This window comes from Pleurodeles waltl, chromosome 11 (genome assembly GCF_031143425.1).
Source record: "Pleurodeles waltl isolate 20211129_DDA chromosome 11, aPleWal1.hap1.20221129, whole genome shotgun sequence".
In the NCBI taxonomy this organism is placed as follows: Eukaryota; Metazoa; Chordata; class Amphibia; order Caudata; family Salamandridae; genus Pleurodeles; species Pleurodeles waltl.
The window spans coordinates 84,220,389-84,239,838 of NC_090450.1; the positions used below are offsets into that span (position 1 = coordinate 84,220,389).

General features: G+C 43.2%; 1 protein-coding gene across 1 annotated transcript in view; it reads right to left on the bottom strand.

The window, feature by feature from the left end:
• The window catches only part of LOC138265436 (coiled-coil domain-containing protein 150-like), a 232,185-nt gene that overhangs the window by 130,544 nt on the left and 82,191 nt on the right, over window positions 1-19,450 (bottom strand). The window contains exons 13-14 of the mRNA XM_069213138.1: window positions 14,633-14,701; window positions 8,709-8,801 (exon numbers count right to left, since the gene is read on the bottom strand). Of these exons, the coding sequence (XP_069069239.1) occupies window positions 8,709-8,801; window positions 14,633-14,701 (162 nt within the window). The remainder of the gene's footprint in view (window positions 1-8,708; window positions 8,802-14,632; window positions 14,702-19,450) is intronic.

Below are 19,450 nucleotides of genomic sequence, written 5' to 3' on the forward strand. Positions count from 1 at the left end.
GCAAACCTCCAACATTGCTTGAAATCACACATTTTCCCCACATTTGTGTGATGGAACCTTCCGGAATCTGCCAGAATCAACAAAATTCCTACCAACCAGCATTGTCGCATCTATACCGATAAAAATTCTGACCCACTTGTCGGCCTAAAAACATTTTTTTCCAAACTGCCCTTTTGGACCCTCTTTAGTTTCCCCTCATTTTCAACATGTTTTTGGCTCTTCCCTGCCACAGGCACTTGGCCCACCTAAACAAGTAAGGTATCATTTTTATCGAGAGACTAAGGGGATAGTTGGGTGGTAGGAAATTCGTGCTGGTATGATGATCCCACACTGAAATGTAGGAAAATCTTTATTTTTTAGCTAAATTTGAGGTTTGCCGAGGATTCTGGGTAAGAAAACACTGGGGGATCCATTCCAGTAACACCCCTCTGAACTCCCTTGGGTGTTTAGTTTTCAGAAATGTCTGGGTTTGGGAGGTTTCCCTAGATGGCTGCTGAGCCCAGGACCAAAAACGCAGGTGTTCCCCCCCCCCTCCTCAAAAACAGGCAGTTTTGTAATCGATAATTTTGATGTGTCCACATAGTGTTTTGGGGGCATTTCCTGTCGTGGGCACTAAGCCTACCCACACAACTGAGGTACCATTTTTATTGGGAGACTTGGGGGAATGCTGCGTGGAAGGACATTTGTGGCTCCTCTCAGATTCCAGAACTTTCTATCAATGAAATGTGAGGAAAAAGTGTTTTTTTGGCAAAAGTTTGAAGTTTGCTAAGGTTTCTGGGTAACAGAACCTAGAGAGAGACCAACAAGTTACCCCATCCTGGATTCCCCTAGGTGTCTAGCTTTCAGAAATTCACAGATTTGGTAGGATTCCCTAGGTGCCGGCTGAGCTAGAGGCCAAAATCCACAGCTAGGCATTTACCAAAATACACGTCAGATTTCAATGTAAAAAGTTGATGTGTCCATGTTGTGTTTCCTTCAGGGACATGAGGCCTACTCACATTTATATCGGGAGACTTGGGAGAACACAGAATAGCAGAACAAGTGTTATTGCCCCTTATCTTTCGCTACATTTTTTCCTTCCAAATGTAGGACAGTGAGTGAAAGAAATGTCTATTTGAGAAATGCCCTGTAATTCACATGCTAGTATGGGCACCCTGGAATTCAGAGATGTGCGAATAACCACTGCTTCTCAACACCTTATCTTGTGCCCATTTTGGAAATACAAAGGTTTCCTTGATATCTATTTTTCACTCTTTATATTTCACCAAATGAATTGCTGTAAATCCGGTATAGAGTGAAAACCCATTGCAAGGTGCAGCTCCTTTATTGGCTCTGGGAGCCTAGAGTTCTTGATAAACCTACAAGTCCTATAAATCCCCGCAACCAGAAGAGTCAGGCAGACGTAACAGTATATTGCTTTTGAAAATCTGAAAATCTGACATTTCAGGAAAAAGTTACAGAGTCAAGCGTGGAGAAAAATGGCTGGTTTTTTTCACCTCAAATTCAATATTTTTTTATTTGAGCTGTTATTTTCTGTAGGAAAACCTTGTAAGATGTACACAAATGACACCTTGCTGAATTTAGAATGTCCTCTACTTTTTGGAAATGTTTAGCTCTCCGAGATCCATCACTGGTTTCACACCCATTTCTGTCACTGACTGGAAGGAGGATAAAAGCACAAAAAATAGTAAAAATGGGGTATGTCCCACTAAAATGCCAAAATTGTGTTGAAAATGTGGTTTTCTGATTCAAGTCTGCCTGTTCCTGAAAGCTGGGAAAAAACCACAAGCCTTCTTCTGCAGCCCTTTTTTCCATTTTTTTTAAACAAAATTTTGGCTAATTTTGGCTAATTCTTGATCTCCTCCAGAGGAACCCACAAACTCTGTCTACCTCTATAATCCCTAGGATGTTGGAAAAAAGGGACGGAAATTTGGCGCGGGTAGCTTATGTGGACAAAAAGTTATGAGGGTCTAAGCGTGAACTGCCCCAAACAGCCAAAAAAGGTCTGGTACCTGAGGGGGGAAAAGACCTGGTAGTGAAGGGGTTAAGTAGGTTGCTACTTATACTGTGAATACATTATTGACATCAAGGTTTGTCATCTCCGAGTGCTCCACGCTCTAAGATCCTCATATGAATTTTACATTTTTTATAAAAAATTAAAAATAATAATTAAATGAATTCCTAATTATTTTTTAAAGTTTCAATACAAGTTGTTGCTTCATTTGAATGTCAAAAGTTTTTCAATTAGATTTTAATAATGACAACTGATACGTTTCGGAGGACAACAAAGGAACTCCTTTATAAGGATCTGCCCTTGGACAAACTTTTTTAAGGCACAATGTTAACTTACATATTCAAAAATATTACCAGAAAGAATCTCTAAAAATTTCTAACAACATTTATTACACACCGAACATATGAATACATCTCGTACACTTTCATTACTCGTTAAAGTTCCACTATTTGAAAGATAATCGAAAAGTTGAGTTACAAATGTCTCAAAAATCGTAATTGTCAGACTGTTCGCATTGACAACTGATCCAGAAACAGACATATATTTATATTTTTACAACACACCTTAGCATCTCAAATAAGTTTTCCATCTGTCCTCTGTCCACATAACGCTGTGAGTTCAAAAGGAGAATTATCACCCCCTCCTACTAGTGTTGAGTCCCCAGATTTTCTAAATTAATTTATTTATGACTTTCGGTTTAGTCTCATTTTATCTTACTGTTTATCAACAGTCTGTGCAGTACTGAAAACTGTATATTTTTGAAAGCTACCTTTCACCTATAAACAGAGAACTGCAATACAACTTTGCACCACAGAGATCTGGCGTCACACAACCATCCTACTACGTGCTGTTACGTGCATGTAGGGTTTTTAACATGGTGTTGTTATTTAAATATCATTAAAATCATGCATTCTAACTGAGTTATACTTTCAAACATTTAAATGACACCCTCAGCTTCAAATAGATCTACATATACCTAGTTTGCATACTTTGTATGAAAGCTACCAAAATATTGTGTCAACAATATTGTCAAACAGAATATCATGAAAACAAGCATTGGCAAAGCCAATAGGTCTCTCCTATTGGAGAGCTATTGGCTTTGTCAATTTGCTTTAGCCATGTTGTACAGCAGCAGGGGTCCTGGGCAGCATGGCTGAAAGTTAAAAAAGAAAAGCAATATGACATACCTAGCACTGAAGGCAGTGACCCGTTAATTAGTATGGAATTATTCTCTGCCTTCATAAAAAAAAAAATATGTAATTACCCTTCGTCCGAGCTTAAGTTTGCCGTGATGGCCACGCATAAAGATAGCAAAAAAAAGGCCACGCAGAGAAGTGAGGGAAGAGCTGTCTGCATCTTTGTAGCATCTTGAACCGTGTTGGTGTGATTTTTGGGTGTTTTTTTGTGGTGGAACAGGAGGGGGCAAACAACTAATGGATCGGGGTTGAGGTGGACGGGACAAGGAACTAAGGCCCATATTAATACTTTTTGAGTGCCGCATTTGTGCCACATTTTGACGCAAAAACGATGCCAACTTACAAATACAATTGTATTTTGCAAGTTAGCGCCATTTTTGCGTCAAAAAAGTATGCAAATGCAACGCAAAAAAATTGTAAATATGGGCGTAAGTGGGAGGAGTCAATCAATCAATCATATTTATACAGCGCGCTACTCACCCGTGAGGGTCTCAAGGCGCTGGGGGAGGGGGTCACTGCTGCTCGAAGAGCCAGGTCTGGAGCTGCCTCCGGAAGGCGAGGTGGTCCTGAGGTGGGCGGGGAGGGAATTCCACGTCTGGGCCTCCAGGTAGGAGAAGGATTTCCCACCTGCAGTGGTTCGGCGGATGCGAGGGACGGCGGCGAGAGCGAGGCTGGTGGATCGAAGTTGACAGGTGGGCGTGTAGAAGGTGAGGCGACGGTTGAGGTATTCGGGGCCCTTGTTGTGGAGGGCTTTGTGTGCGTGGGTGAGGAGCCTGGAGGTGATCCTTTTGTTGACGGGTAGCCAGTGCAGGTGTCTCAGGTGGGCGGAGATGTGGCTGTGGCGGGGTACGTCGAGGATGAGGTGTGCAGAGGTGTTTTGTATTCGCTGAAGACGTTTCTGAAGTTTTGCGGTGATTCCTGCGTATAGGGTGTTTCCGTAGTCCAGGCGGCTTGTGACGAGGGCTTGGGTCACAGTTTTTCTGGTGCCGGCGGGGACCCAGCGGAAGCTCTTTCAGAGCATGCGGAGTGTGAGGAAGCAAGAAGACGAGACGACGTTGACTTGCTTGGTCATGGTGAGAAGGGGGTCCAGGATGAATCCGAGGTTGCGTGCGTGGTCTGAGGGGGTCGGTGCAGTGCCCAGGGCCGTCAGGAATCGTCCCAGGTGGACGCGGAGTTTCCGAGGATGAGGACTTCCGTTTTGTCTGAGTTCAGCTTCAGGCGGCTGAGTTTCATCCATTCTGCGACGTCTTTCATTCCATCCTGCAGGTTGGTTTTGGCGGTGGCTGGGTTTTTGGTGAGGGAGAGTATCAGATGGGTGTCGTCGGCGTAGGAGATGATGTTGATGTTGTGTTTGCGTGCGATGTCGGCGAGGGGGCTCATGTAGACATTGAAGAGAGTAGGGCTGAGCGAGGAGCCCTGTGGGACGCCGCAGATGATCTCGGTGGGATCCGAGCGGAAAGGCGGGAGGTAGACTCTTTGGGAGCGGTCAGAGAGAAAAGAGGCGATCCAGTCCAGGGCCTGTCCTTGGATACCGGTGGAGTGGAGGCGGGTTATTAGGGTGCGGTGGCAGACGGTGTCGAAGGCAGCCGAGAGGTCGAGGAGGATGAGGGCGGCTGTTTCTCCGTTGTCCAGCAGGGTTCGGATGTCGTCGGTGACTGTGATCAGGGCGGTTTCTGTGCTGTGGTTGGCCCGAAATCCGGATTGGGAGGGTTCGAGCAGGTTGTCTTCGAGGAAGTTTGTCAGTTGTTTGTTGACGGCCTTCTCGATGACTTTGGCCGGGAAGGGGAGGAGCGAGATGGGGCGGAAGTTCTTCAGGTTGCTTGGGGTCCGCCATGGGTTTCTTCAGGAGAGCGTCGACTTCCGCGTGTTTCCAGCTCTCGGGGAAGGTGGCGGAAGCAAACAAGCTGTTGATGATGGTCTGGAGATAGGGGGCGATGCTGGTGTCGGCTTTGTTGAAGATGTAATGTGGGCAAGGGTCCGAGGGGGCACCGGAGTGGATGGTGTTCATGGTAGTTTTGGTCTCTTCGGCGCTGATGGGTGTCCAGGCGTTGAGTGTGACGGCTGGGGCTGTGGGTTCCGTGGTGGTCAGTGGGATCTGTGGACCGAAGCTGTCATGTAGGTCGGTGATCTTTCGATGGAAGAAGGTAGCGAGGGAGTTGCAGAGTTCTTGTGAGGGCGTGATGGAGTTGGAGCTGGCGTTGGGATTGGAGAGCTCTTTCGCGATGTTGAAGAGTTCTTTGCTGTTGTGGGTGTTCTTGTCCAGTCTTTCTTTGAAGGATGCTGTTTTGGTGGCGTGGATCAGCTGGTAGTGTTCGCGGGTGGCGATTTTGAGGGCTGACATGTTTTCTGCGGTGTGATCTTTGAACCAGGTTTTCTCGAGGGTACGGCAGGTTTTCTTGGATTCTTTGAGGGCGTCTGTGAACCATTGAGGTTTCCTGGTGTTGGTCTGTCTTGGGAGGCGTCTGAGGGGGGCGAGGTGGTCAGCGCAGTTGGAGATCCACTGTGTGAGGCTGTGGGCTGCGTTGTTGGAGGTGATGGTAGGTTGGTTGTGGTTGAGAGTGGAGAGTAGCTGTTCTGTGGAGATTTTGTTCCAAGGTCTGCGTGAGATAGGTTGTGTGCGAAGGTGGAGAGTCTTGCATCTGAAAGTGAAGTGGACACATCTGTGGTCAGTCCAGTGTATTTCGGAGGAGTGGCTGAATGATACGTGGTTGCTGGTGGAGAAGATGGGGTCGAGCATGTGTCCAGCGATGTGGGTGGGGGTGTTCACCAGTTGCTTGAGGCCGAGGTTGGCGAGGTTGTCGAGCAGGGTGGTGGTGTTGGTGTTGTTGTTCTGCTCCAGGTGGAAGTTCAGGTCACCGAGGAGGATGTAGTCTGGCAAGGCTAGGGCGTGCGGGGAGATAAAGTCTGTGATGGATTCGCTGAAAAGGGCTTGTGGTCCAGGGGGCCTGTAGACGAGAGTTCCTCTGAGGGTGGTCCTGGGGTCGGTGTGGATCTAGAAGTGCATGTGTTCGGCGGCGAGGGGGGTGTCTTCGGTGGAGGTAGTGACGTTGTTGGAGCTCTTGTAAATGATGGCGATTCCTCCTCCGACTTGGTTGGTGCGGTATTTCCTGGCGATCTTGTAGCCGTCGGGGATGGCTATGGCGATGTCGGGGGCCAATGAGGCGTTCAACCAGGTCTCAGTGATGAAGGCGACATCGGTGCGGCACAGTCCAGGTGGTCCCATAGTTCAATGGCGTGCTTGTGGATGGAGCGTGCGTTGATGAGGATGCACTTGAGGTGGTTGTTGGCGCGTGGGCTGGTGGATGGGGTGCAGTCGCGGTGGAAGGTATGCTTGCAGGTTTGACATGCGAGGGGTCCAAGAGTGCGAATTTTATACCCTTTTTACTTTGACCGATTTATACAAAATGCTTAGAGCTAATCTTGGTTCTCTGTTTGCCCAAATAAATGCTGAAATAATCCTTTGATTTATTTAAACTTTAAAAAAATGAATATGTAAAAACATGGCAGTTTGAAATATAAAAAATGAAATATCAGTAACATAGACGTGAATCAATGCAATTCTTCTCATAACAGGCAAAGGCAAGTGATTCCATGTTATAAATAGGGACTTGATTTTATCCATTAGTAGTAGATTGTTTAATGCATAAAGATCATCTAATTCACAGTTGTGTATTTGCCTAAAAATCTCTTAGGTGTGATTCAGAAGTGGACGCAATTCTGAAAGTGTCTTTTATGCAGTTATATAACAAAATTTCCCTTTTCAGCTTATTGATCCTATATCGCCACAGTTGCTGAAGATGATAAAAATTACTAAAAACCCTTTGTTGAATCTCCACACCAGGTTTTCAAAAAAGTGCAACATCATCTGCGCATAACTTAATTTTAGTCATCTCATAGGTTGGTGCCTTGATTATCAATCTTCTCTTATGGCAATAGCAAGTGGATCAGTACATAGAAACTAGATCCTAACTATAACTACCTAGTGGCGTTCACCACTATGTAATTATTAATATATATAAATATATATATATATATATATCTATATATATATATATATATAGATATATATATATATATATATATACACTATTAACAACGATTTGTGCAAAAGGTTGGGAAGGCAAAGAAAAATACCACTGAGATACTTGGTGAATGCATCATTCCGCAAGCCAGAGGGGTAGGCATTGCCTCTGATAAGAGACAGGAGCCTATCATTCATCACATCTCTGTGAAATCCCCTCATGTTGCAGGTTCAGTGGTCAATTAACCCCTTTACAAGTGCATTTGTTATACAGGCACTGTCCAGAAATCTTCAGAACTGCCCTTTTATAAGATATTTGTAACATCAGTAACTTCCCTGACCTCAAGAAGATAACAAATGCATAGCAACTGTAGGTATGATTGTTCCTCTGATAATTTTAGTCCTCTGATATCATTGAGGGTATTCAGTGCTTTAGAAACACCAAATGGGATGGAAGATGAAACTGTGTAAAGAGCTCAGTTAAGGAGTGGACTAGGAAAGTTTAATTGATGATGGCAGTGACAGGATTTCTAATTGGACCATGTTCAAACCACCAGGCCTTGTATTCAGATGTTTTAAGAAGATACTACTTTCATCTCTCTGAGGTCTTTGAATGGCACATACAACATTCACTCTGTGGAGGTAAATCTCTGAACATTACTGACATTAAAAATGGTAAGAGAGTCTGAAGAGTCCATCTAGCCCAAATTTAAGAAAAGTGGTGCTGTATCCAATGCTACACCACTTTTCTTGGCCCCCTAGTGCCCCCTACCGCCACCATGTCTGCACCCTATTCAATATACAGCGCACTATGACACAGGGTAGGGGCAATAGCATCAACATTTTGACACTATTGATGTACCTTGCAGGATTAGTGCCAAAATGTCGGTGCTTATCCTGCAGAGTACATTGGGGCCCATTGAAAATAATGGTATGCCCCATTTGAACACCTGCTCTGTGCAGGCGTTAAAAATAGCCGCTAAAGATGGCGCAGTGGAATCTCTGAGATTCCACTGTGCCATTTTTGCTGTTCCCCTAAATGAGGGACCCCCCTGCATACATTATGCCTGGTGCAGGCATAATGTGGCGCAAGGGGTGACAAAGAGCCTAATGCATGCATCGCGCCACTTTGTAAATATGGCGCTCTGAATTTGAATTAGCGTAATAAAAAATGACGCTAATGTGGCGCAAGGAGGCGCAAGGGCCTCTTAAATCTGGGCCTATATATTTTGGAAAACTCTTGGAAAAACTTTCTTCATACCTGGTCATGACCTGCTCTGCTGTTCTATTCTAAAAAGTGTTAAGAATCATTTGTTGACAGTTTTACCATTTGTAGTCATACGTGCCGTTCAGAAGTGCTCAAACTGCTCCCACACTTATAGCCGGTAGTGTTACAAAACCACTAATGAGATTAATCAAAAGTCTACCCATCTTCTTTGCAGTACCTGTACAAGCGCTACAATGCCAGCCAATGTACCTGCTCTTGTTTCAGTGATGCAAGTTGATCTTCAAGAGGCCTGTTCCTCTCCTTTTCTGCCTCCAGAGTGGTCCTCATGGCATTCAAATCAATCTTTAAAGCAAAAGCAACACTTCAGACAGTATTTGGAAGAACAGACTGGCATATGTTCTTGTGGTTTCCTACCATACACGGAGAATCAATTTCCACCATGTGTACTGGAAGGCTACCAGTTTTGGCAACAAGTTGCAAAGCTTTTCACCTCTAGGACGTCTATCCATTCATGACTGACACTATGGCACAAAGCTTCTCACCTCTACGAATGGGTGTCTCACTAGTTACAAAGGCTTTATACCTCTGGGTTGGATATCTCTGGTGATCGACATTATCAGTGTCATGTATTTATTATTGTGATACCTCACCCCTTGCTTAGAAGTCTGCATAGTCAAGTCAATCGGAAACAGGAAAGATCTTGTCCATGTTGGGGCTGGATTCTCTGGGCCTTTGCGCATGACTAGAGAGACTTCATTTGTAGATTTGAGGAGACTGTTGTGCTAATGAAAAATACATCTAAAGCACCTGATTGTTCAGAGGATAACTACGTGTGCATAACATTTTGGGGTATATTTATTAAGATTTTGTGCTGTATTTGTGTAACAAAAGTAACATACATCTATGCAAAATCTTTTTTAACCTTCCCAGCACAAAACTTATTTTGCACTGGAAATTCACTTAAAAGTAACGCAAGGCGGCGCTATGCACTGCTTTGTATTACTTAGCACCAAGGAACCATTCCACGGGTGGTGCATGGGTGTTCCCATGCAACCACACAAGGTTTTTGACGCAAATCCTTATTTACTAAAAAACAAAGTAGACAGGATTTTGCTTCATAAAATAGGACCCATTCCAATTATGTGCTATCACAGAGAAATCTTTAATTTCTCCTTTCTCTTCTGACTTTGCAAGTGTGCTGCACTGTACAGCACACATACAAAATTGTGGGGAACATTTTAAAGTTAGTCTAAGCATAGTATATGTACTTGAAGGCTATCCTTCCAGTGGAAAACCTATGGTAGACTCACACAGACACCCTTGCACTATGGTGCCAAGGTGTGTTTTCCTGGCGCACAGCAGCAAACTTTCACGATGGCACTAGGGAGAGGGGATGAAGAGTGCTACACTTCTGGAAATATGGCGCTCTCCTGCTCTCTCCTTACACAGCGCAGCAGTTTTGGCTGTTGCACTGTGCTTCCTGACAATTTAGTAAATCTGGGCCATGATGTCTCAGAGGCAAAGAAGCAGGGATGCGTTGGCATCTGCGTTGCATGGTGAACACAATTTGGAACCAAAATGACGGAAAAGGGGCATGGGACTGATACATATGGGAACACACAGGGGGGCTATGGAGGACCACACAGCGCACGCCCCCAGCTAATTGTAGATTATAACGCAATAAGAGAGGTTAATGCTGTCTATAAAGTTGACAGGTTTCTAGGCTGTTCCAGGCAGTATGTTTTTTTTTTTTACTTTGCTGTGTTCCTAAGACATGGTGCAATGGACTGGAGACTACTTTACCCATGCAAATGAGCTAGAGAAAGCAGGAATGGTGTTGGGTGAAGTCACAACTACGATTGTCAGGGAAAAGTGAATGTGAAATACTGAACTTTAGCTGATAGCAAGGAGCTCAGCATGTCCCTACACTAAAGACATAACACATAAGGCACGATTTATGCTAATTCAATTTGTATACACATTCAGAGCTTGTGTGATAGACAACACGCTACAAGATGGATGAGAGTAAAATTGGTAGATTTCCATCATTTGGCCATAGAAGTGGGATAGCTATGTTATCTGGCCGCTCCTTGATGTTTGAGCTTTTAGGAGATGAGCGTAGGGAAGGTGAGAGAAGTTATCCGCTGGAAGTTCTAGAAGAAGCGAAAATAGTGTCTACTAGGGACTGTGCTGTCCCAAAAAATGGGATTTATAAAATGTATCATTTCATAATATCGGGCATGCTGATGGCTAAATAAATGATTGTGATGCACTAGAAGGATGACTATTGTAGGCTACAAACATAAGCAACTATGTACACAGAGGAAACAGATATGGGAGTTTTTAAAATGGGCTATCGCAGAAAGCAGTATGCAAGACCTGGGGCAAGTGGTGAGTTCTGGATATGTCTCTTGCATATTTTATTCTAAACATTGGACGAAATCACATCATCACAGCAATTCATTTTAATTCACTGCAATGTTCCTTTAAAATATCTAAAACAAATTACAAAGTTCAATAATCATGACCAATAATGTCCTCTAGTTATTTAAATCCCACTTTATTTTTCAAAAGACATTCCCTCATCTTAAATCAGTTTAAAAATATTTCTTAGAATAACCCCATTCAGACCACTGTGCATCTATACAAAGTGTCCCAAAGTATAAAAATTATCCGAAATGAACCCTTTCTTCAGTGCATAATGTGTTTCACATTCCTTTGCTTTCAGCATTTTTATTCTCCACTGATCAACTGTAGATATTAACTTTATTTTCCAACTTTGCAAAGTTATTTTCCTTGCTACCAAAATGACTATATCTATTTTTTTCCTGTGACTAGTCTTTAATCCTGTACCTGGCAAGTAGCCCAGTAAATTTGATAAATCATCTGGAAAATCAGTGTCTAATATAGTCTGACAGTATCGCCGTATAGACTTCCAGTATTCAATTAACATTGGCTATCCCCTAATCAAACGTGTTCAGTTACCCTCCACTTTCGTTGAGTATCTAAAGCATTCACTGGTATTTGAGGGTCAATTTTATTTAACAAATCTGGTGTCCTAGCAACCACTTAGTATAAAATTGCATCGAACATAGATTTTCTCCTTTCAAAATGGAAGGATTCAAATTTTTGAATTATTCTCATGGCGGTGGCGAAATCTAACTTTCCAATATTCTACAGATCTGTGTGTACTTGTCTCCATAAGATCCTCCACTATCCCAGATCTTGCTATTATAGCTTTCAGGTCTTTATTCTTAAAACAAATATGAAATTTGAATAAAAGAACACTGGATAGACCTTTTAGCAAACCAAATGTCTGGTTCGACATCTACCTATTTTCCCCCAAGTATTATTATTTAACAAATCCCAAAGATATCTATCACTATTGATTCTCCATCTGTACACTATATTCTTATCTGGAAATGGGTTTTGCTCTAATGAAATGACTTCCGTTCTAATGGACATATTCAAAATTGGAATAGCATAAAATCTACACACTTGCTCTTTCTTTATTAGCATCCATTGCAATTCTTCATAACAAACTTTCTCACCGACTTGGTCAGGTGCAGAAAATCTTAAATTTTATATCCTTTTAACACTGACCAATTTATACAAAATGCTTAGAGCTAATCTTGGTTCTCTGTTTGCCCAAATAAATGCTAAAATAATCCTTTGATTTCTTTAAACTTTAAAAAAATTAATGTTAAAACATAGCAGTTTGAAATATAAAAAATGAAATATCAGTAAAATAGACGTGAATCAATGCCATTCTTCTCATAACAGACAAAGGCAGGTGATTCTATGTTATAGATAGGGATTCGATTTTATCCATTAGTAGTAGATTGTTTAATGCATAAAGATCATCTAATTCACAGTTGTTATTTGCCTAAAAATCTCTTAGGTTTGATTCACAAGTGGATGCAATTCTGAGAGTGTCTTTGGTGCAGTTATATAACAAGATTTCCATTTTCAGCTTATTGATCCTATATCCCCACAGTTGCTGAAGTTGATGAAAATTACTAAAAAACCCTTTGTTGAATCTCCACACCAGGTTTTCAAAAAAGTGCAACATCATCTGCGCATGACTTAATTTTAGTCATCTCATAGATAGGAGCCTTTATTATCTTCTCTTATGGCAATAGCGAGTGGATCAGTACAGATTGCAAATAAAATGGGAATGTCTGTTTATTATTATTAGATGCTGTTTATCCTCTGCCTGTTACAGCAGATTATATTGGTATGCTTACATAGGTCTACGAATGGCCAATGATAACTTACATGAAGTATAGCCTTTCACTTCTAGCACTGGAAGGATTTTAAGAATGACAATGGCACACAACCCCTGCCCCACAGGATTGGATGAGTCATTGTGACGTAGTCTGGAGAATTTAATTTCTAGGACAAACCCTCTAACCTCCATGATTGAAGAGCTCCAGAGATTGGCACTAGTGCTGGGATACAGACCTTTTCATCTTGCTCAAGTGATTGTCACAAATGGATATCTCATGGGAAAGACAGCAGAACACAGGATGCGTACATCAATACTGAGTTAAGAATATAATTCACTGTCTTCATGGGAAGAGGGGTGTAGAAGAAAGGGAAGATGAAGTAACATCCAATGATGCTAAATAAGCAGCACTGGTTAAAAATGCCAGCAATCCAATGATAAGTAGGGACCTCATTCCTAGCGACGAATAGCTGCCTGGGTGCTGGAGTTCTTTCTAGCAGAGTACAGTAGTATTATTTTGACAGCTTCAATGATGGCATGCCCAAGGAAAACGATTCAGAAGCCTGGAATGAGAGACACTGTGTCCACAGCATAAGCAGGGCCTAATGTGATTGGTGGTGCTTGCAGAGGAGAGGAAGATCATGTTTCAGTCTTTTGAGAGTGTGAGAAGACAGGTGGTGTGCCCATAGTGCAGTCGTCAGCCCTGCACCCCATACATTGGGCGGTGGCAACAGGTAGGATCAACACCCTACATCAAGTGATGTCATCTTTTTGCAGCATCTGACATCCTTCTGGCAGAAGGTGATGTTGTTCATTCAGTAAGGGAAGTATTCTCTAGGGGAGTAACGGGACCCTTGGGGACTTAAGAGCTGGATGGAACAGCACTATGCAACCTTGAGCCTCCAGAAGGACGATTCATCAGGGCACACCTACTTCATGTTCATCTCAACAACTTCAATATTTGCTGGAGAAGGAGGGGAGTTATTCTGACTCCAGGCAAGACGGTAAATAGGTCAATAGAAGGGATGTCACCATTGTAGCGTTACCGACCTGAATGGTAGAGGATAGGTTAGGTGGAGTTCCTGAGGATAAGGTGCCTTGAATCTGAGGCACAGGTAGACTGTACTCCACAGCTCCTCAGAGAGCACAGAAACACTAGGATACTGACAGATCCATGCGGGTTTGAAGGACATAATGCCCCTTCTTTGGCTCACATGACCTTGCTTCCCTAATTTAGTTATCAGTCTACTAACCAGAATAGGTGGAGGCATCCCTGTGAATTTGCAAGTTATGGGGCTAATCATGAAGAAACCCAGTAAGGAGCCTTATCTGAGTGTCCCTTCAGCAGCACTGAAAACAGACTTTATTATTTATGCCAGGTGAGTGATGTATGCATCGTTAAAACCAAGCTATCCATATCACTTTACATATGTTAATGATGCATGCAGGCAATGTGATGGTGCATTGGGGACACATTTATTTCGTAGGCTAGATTAAATATGAGAGTATGGCACAGAAGCTGCCCTGGTGATGTCTTTATTATCATATTGACCAAATAGGGTGGCATTATGTACATGCTAATTAAACCTTGGAAGACCCATAAAACCGATGACACACATATACCTGCTGGTCACAGGTAGCAAGCATCTAGTCTATTATATGTGCAGATAAGTGCCAAAACCAATGAGTGTTCCAACCACTATACCAGAGAATGGGTGTTCCTGTAGGAAGGGGAATAAGGGGCTACACATGGAAATGGTGAATGTCCTTTCCACCTGAAGGATGGGGAAGTGGTGCCACGACCTTGATCTTATTTATCATTCTTTTGGCTAGCTTGAGGCTTGAGTGAGATGTAACACCTTATTCAAAACAACTAATATTTAATGAGATCGAAATATCATGTTCTTAGCTTCTGAGTAGAAGCAACATTAAGGAGTTTCCATACCTGATACTGCTTCAGTTCAGCTTTCATTTCATCTCTATCTTCATCCAACTCTTTTAAGATTTTGATTTGCTGTGAAAGACAATAACAATAGATATAGTTCTCAGAAGTCCACAGACACAGCTCCAGTAGTCCTATTGGGAGTTTTCAACAGGTAAATGTGGAGTAATGTGCAGGATCATTTTTAACACACTGAATTCTTCAGGTTCCGCTTGTTCCTCTGGATCCTTTTAGACTGCCCGCAAAACTACGAGGATGTGATAACTATCGCAAAGCACGTAATTTAGGCTCAGAACCCATAGGGAGGTCCTATGCCTTTCAGAAGATTTCTCATATTTGAAATTCCTTCGTGGAGCCAGGCTCAATTCAGAATTTTTCACCCTACCAATATGTCCTGCAGGATGTTAGGTGTCACCAGTGCTTACTTTGTAAAGCAACAAGTGCCAGGGCCCTTGTCAGGAAGCCCCTGCAGCTTGCACCACCCATTGCCTCTGTCAGTGCTGCCAATGACAGTACTAATGCAACTACTAACCATCAAACTCCTATAATTGCAACAATTCAGACCTTTAATGTACATTAAAAATGAATAATACCTGCTGCCCAAGCTCTTCTTACAGATTTAGGTGGCAGGTATTAGTATTTTTTAATGTATATTGAATTTTTAAGCAACTGTGGATGTGCTCATAACAAAATTAGACAAACAGCGCCACTGCTGGGTGGCTGTCATAAGTGCCGGTGTTGGCAATAAAGTCCCAGTGCCGAGCACTAATAACCACTGGCTCAAATTAAGTACTGGGTGTCATCAGTGCAACTCAAGCCATGGATCCACTTGACTTCTCTGGATGTAATGCCATGAATCCACTGAAGTGCCACTTTCATCCCTGAAGCACAGTTTTTCATGGTCCATTGATGCAGCAAGGAAACATATTTGAGCAAGCCATATTACAACCACATTGGTTTTTTTCAAATTTCAACAGCAGTGCACTGGTTTCTCTTATTTTTAATTTTCCAAACTATGAAAGTCGAAAAAACTGACAATGAAATACTTAGGAACGTGGAGATGCCTGGGTGATGTGAAATCTGTGGAAAGATATAGTACCCACCAGAAAGTGTTACCGAAGGCACATTTCTTGTTCTTCTGATGGATTCTTCTTCCTGCATGTTCCTTATCCTTGAATGGCTCCTAAAGGATTACCTTTAAGGTGGAAGGACTGAGGCATCCCTATCCACCCAAACCTTAAAGTTATGCAGAACAGCTCTAGTGAAATGGGCCTCACATCTTGACTGGGGGGCTGGAAATAATGTTTCTTAAAAATGGGTAGAATCAAGTATATTGGTAACTGGACAATGTCTAAGAGACAGGAACTTCCCCAACCAACACCATGTCAGTCTATGCCCCTGGTTGAATGGGCATGAATGTCTATCAGGGGACTCTATGTTGAACAATGAGTAGTAGATTTTCATACAAAGAACTATCCCATTGTGACTGCTCTGTTTTTTAATTACTTTCCTTTTTTGGCATCAATAAAGCTGGCTATCATGTCTCAAATCTCTGGACCCACTGATGTAAAAACTCAGGGCCTGGTTTAAATCCTTGCGGATGGGCCATGGTCCCTCCAGGGCAACAGAGTAAATTCCTCTGTTGCCCTAGTGAAAGGAGCATCCACCAGATTTATAAATGAACTCCTAGCTGGTGATCATTTATGAAGGCAATGGCAAGAATGACTTTCATGGTGGGGCGTGGGTTATATAGTTACCTTGGGGCACGAGTTATAGTTACCTAATGTTAGTCCTGACAGCCTTAAGGTGGTCACCACTAACTTTTTTGCCTGCCTCCCTCCACTTTTTGGACACTGTTTTTGCTGGTTTTTAAACTCTGCGCACTTTACCACTGCTAATCAGTGCCAAAGTGCATATGCTCTCTCCATTTAAACATGGTAACCTTGGATCACACCAAATTGGACTATTTGATTTACTTATATGTCCCTAGTAGAGTGCACTATATGTGCCCAGGGCCTGTAGATTAAATGCTACTAGTGGGCCTGCAGCACTGGTTGTGCCACCCACTTTAGTAGCCCCTTTACCTAGTCCATTGCAAGGCCTGTGTGTGCAGTTTCACTGTCACTTCGACTTGGCATTTAAAGGTACTTGCCAAGCCTAAAACTCCCCTTTTTCTACATATAAGTCACCCCTAATGTGTCCCCTAGGTAACCCCTAGAGCAGGGTGCTGAGTGGATAAAAGGCAGGACATGTACCTGTGTAATTTACATGTCCTGGTAGTGTAAAACTCCTAAATTCGTTTTTACACTACTGTGAGGCCTGCTCCCTTCATAGGCTAGCATTGGGGCTGCCCTCATACATTGTTGAAGTGGTAACTGCTGATCTGAAAGGAGTAGGAAGGTCATATTTAGCATGGCCAGAATGGTAATACAAAATCCTGCTGACTGGTGAAGTTGGATTTAATATTACTATTTGAGAAATGCCACTTTTAGAAAGTGAGCAGTTCTCTGCACTTAAATCATTCTGTGCCTTACAATCCACGTCTGGCGGGGTTTAGTTGACAGCTCCTTGTGCATTCACTCAGACACACCCCAAACACAGGGTACTCAGCCTCACTTGCATACATCTGCATTTTTAATGGGTCTTCCTGGGCTGGGAGGGTGGAGGGCCTGCTCTCACACAAAGGACTGCCACACACCCTACTGGGACCCTGGCAGACAGGATTGAACTGAAAAGGGACCTGGTGCACTTCTAAGCCACTCTTAAAAGTCTCCCCCACTTCAAAGGCACATTTGGGTATAAAACAGGGCCTCTGCCCTACCACCTCAGACACTTCCTGGAGAAGAAACCTGAACCAGAACCTGCACCCTGACAAGAAGAACTGCCTGTTTGCCTAAAGGACTCACCTGACTGCTTTCTACAGAGGACTGCTACCTTGCTGTTGCCCTGCTGTCTTGCTGCTCTCTTGCTTTGCTGCAGAAGTGCTCTCCAAGGGCTTGGATAAAGCTTGCCTCCTGTTCCCTGAAGTCTCATGACAAAAAAGACTTCTCTCTTGCAACTGGACTCCTTTTGCGTTGAAAAATTTGACGCACAGCTTGTTCCGCTGTGAAAAATTCACCGCTAGCTGAAGCGGAACGACGCCACTCGGCTTCGCGAGGAAAAGATCGACGCGGCGCCTGCGGTGCGACTGGAACTTCGACGCACAGCCCGCCTGGACAACGCCACCAGACTTCCAGAGGGGAAATGGACGCAGCGCCTGCCGTGAGGGAGAAATTTCCATGCATCGCCCACCGGAACGACTCAGAGCCAGTCAACAAGCCCAGGATTCCACGCACAGACCCCGGGGCGTCTGAAAACCGCGCAACCCGAAAAGGAGACCCGTCCGCGTGCCAGAAATCGATGCAACGTCTTCCCCGCATGGAAAATAACGACGCAAGTCCATGTGTAAAGGGGCGAAACCGACGCACACACCATTTTTCCATGCATCTCCTCCTCTGTGGCCTGTTGCAGAGATTTTTCACTCCAACCAGGTACTTTGTGCTTGAAAGAGACTTTGTTTGCTTTTAAAACTTAAGACAGTTTATATCACCCTTCAGTGATATCTCTACATTTTCTTATTGCATCTTTTATCGTTTTGACCTGCAAATATCCAGATAAATATTATATATTTTTCTAAACACTGTGTGGTGTATTTTTGTGGTGCTATATTGTGTTATTGTATAATTTATTGCACAAATACTTGACACATTGCCTTCTAAGTTAAGCCTGACTGCTCAGTGCCAAGCTACCAGAGGGAGGGCACAGGATAATTTGGATTGTGTGTGACTTACCCTGACTAGAGTGAGGGTCCTTGCTTGAACAGGGGGTAACCTGGCTGCCAACCAAAGACCCCATTTCTAACACCTAAGATAACTATAACTGCTGAATTTCTAAGGTATGTGTGTGTGAAATCTGAACCTAACTATAATGTTTGTGTAACCTTTGATTTTTTTAGTGAATTGCTAAGGTTTCTAAAATTTTTATTTCTTAACTATATTGTCCCTGAAACCTTTGTTTTTCAGTGCATGTATATACACACACATATGTACGTCGAAACAGAAATATTTAAATGGTGTGACATATGCATGATGTATCTTGTGGCTAAGCACACAGAAAGATTGGGCTCTAAGCCCCCTTTAAGCATTCTGCCTACAGCACTAGTGCTGTCTGCACCTGGAAGCTAAAAAGGGCATAACATTAGGGCCACAGGTGGCTAGTTTGCAGATCTACGGCATCACATGTGGTGAAGCTGAGCGGATCCACAGCTGGAGTCTCACTGGTACCACCTCACACCATGAGGTAGAACATTTGCGGATTTAGTTTGACTCATGGAAGGAAATTCAGCAAAAGGGATTCTGTGGGAATAAGTATCCCTGAGAGCAACAGGGCAAGAAGAGGTAATCGATCAGTGCAGTAGATGTGGCAAGAGGGCGAATTAGAGGTATACAGTACTATGGCAGGGCAACACTGAGGCCTCAGCAGGACAAAAAGCAAGTATGCCATTTGGAGCTAGCAAGGCAGTAGGCATTTGGTATTACAGAGTGAAAATGTACCCAGGGCAAAGATAATACCAAACTAAGATACATATAAAACTAGACCAGTTAGACCTGACCCATTAGGACAGTGCATATATTAAACTGACAGATTCAACACAAGTATAGCGTAGGTCAGGAGTTTTCAGCATTGGTCCACAAAGGCCTGAGCTATGCCTGATTTTGAGGAAAACTAGTGACTCCCATTTAGAGTCTGTTTATGAACATCTAACTCATGCAGCTACATAGA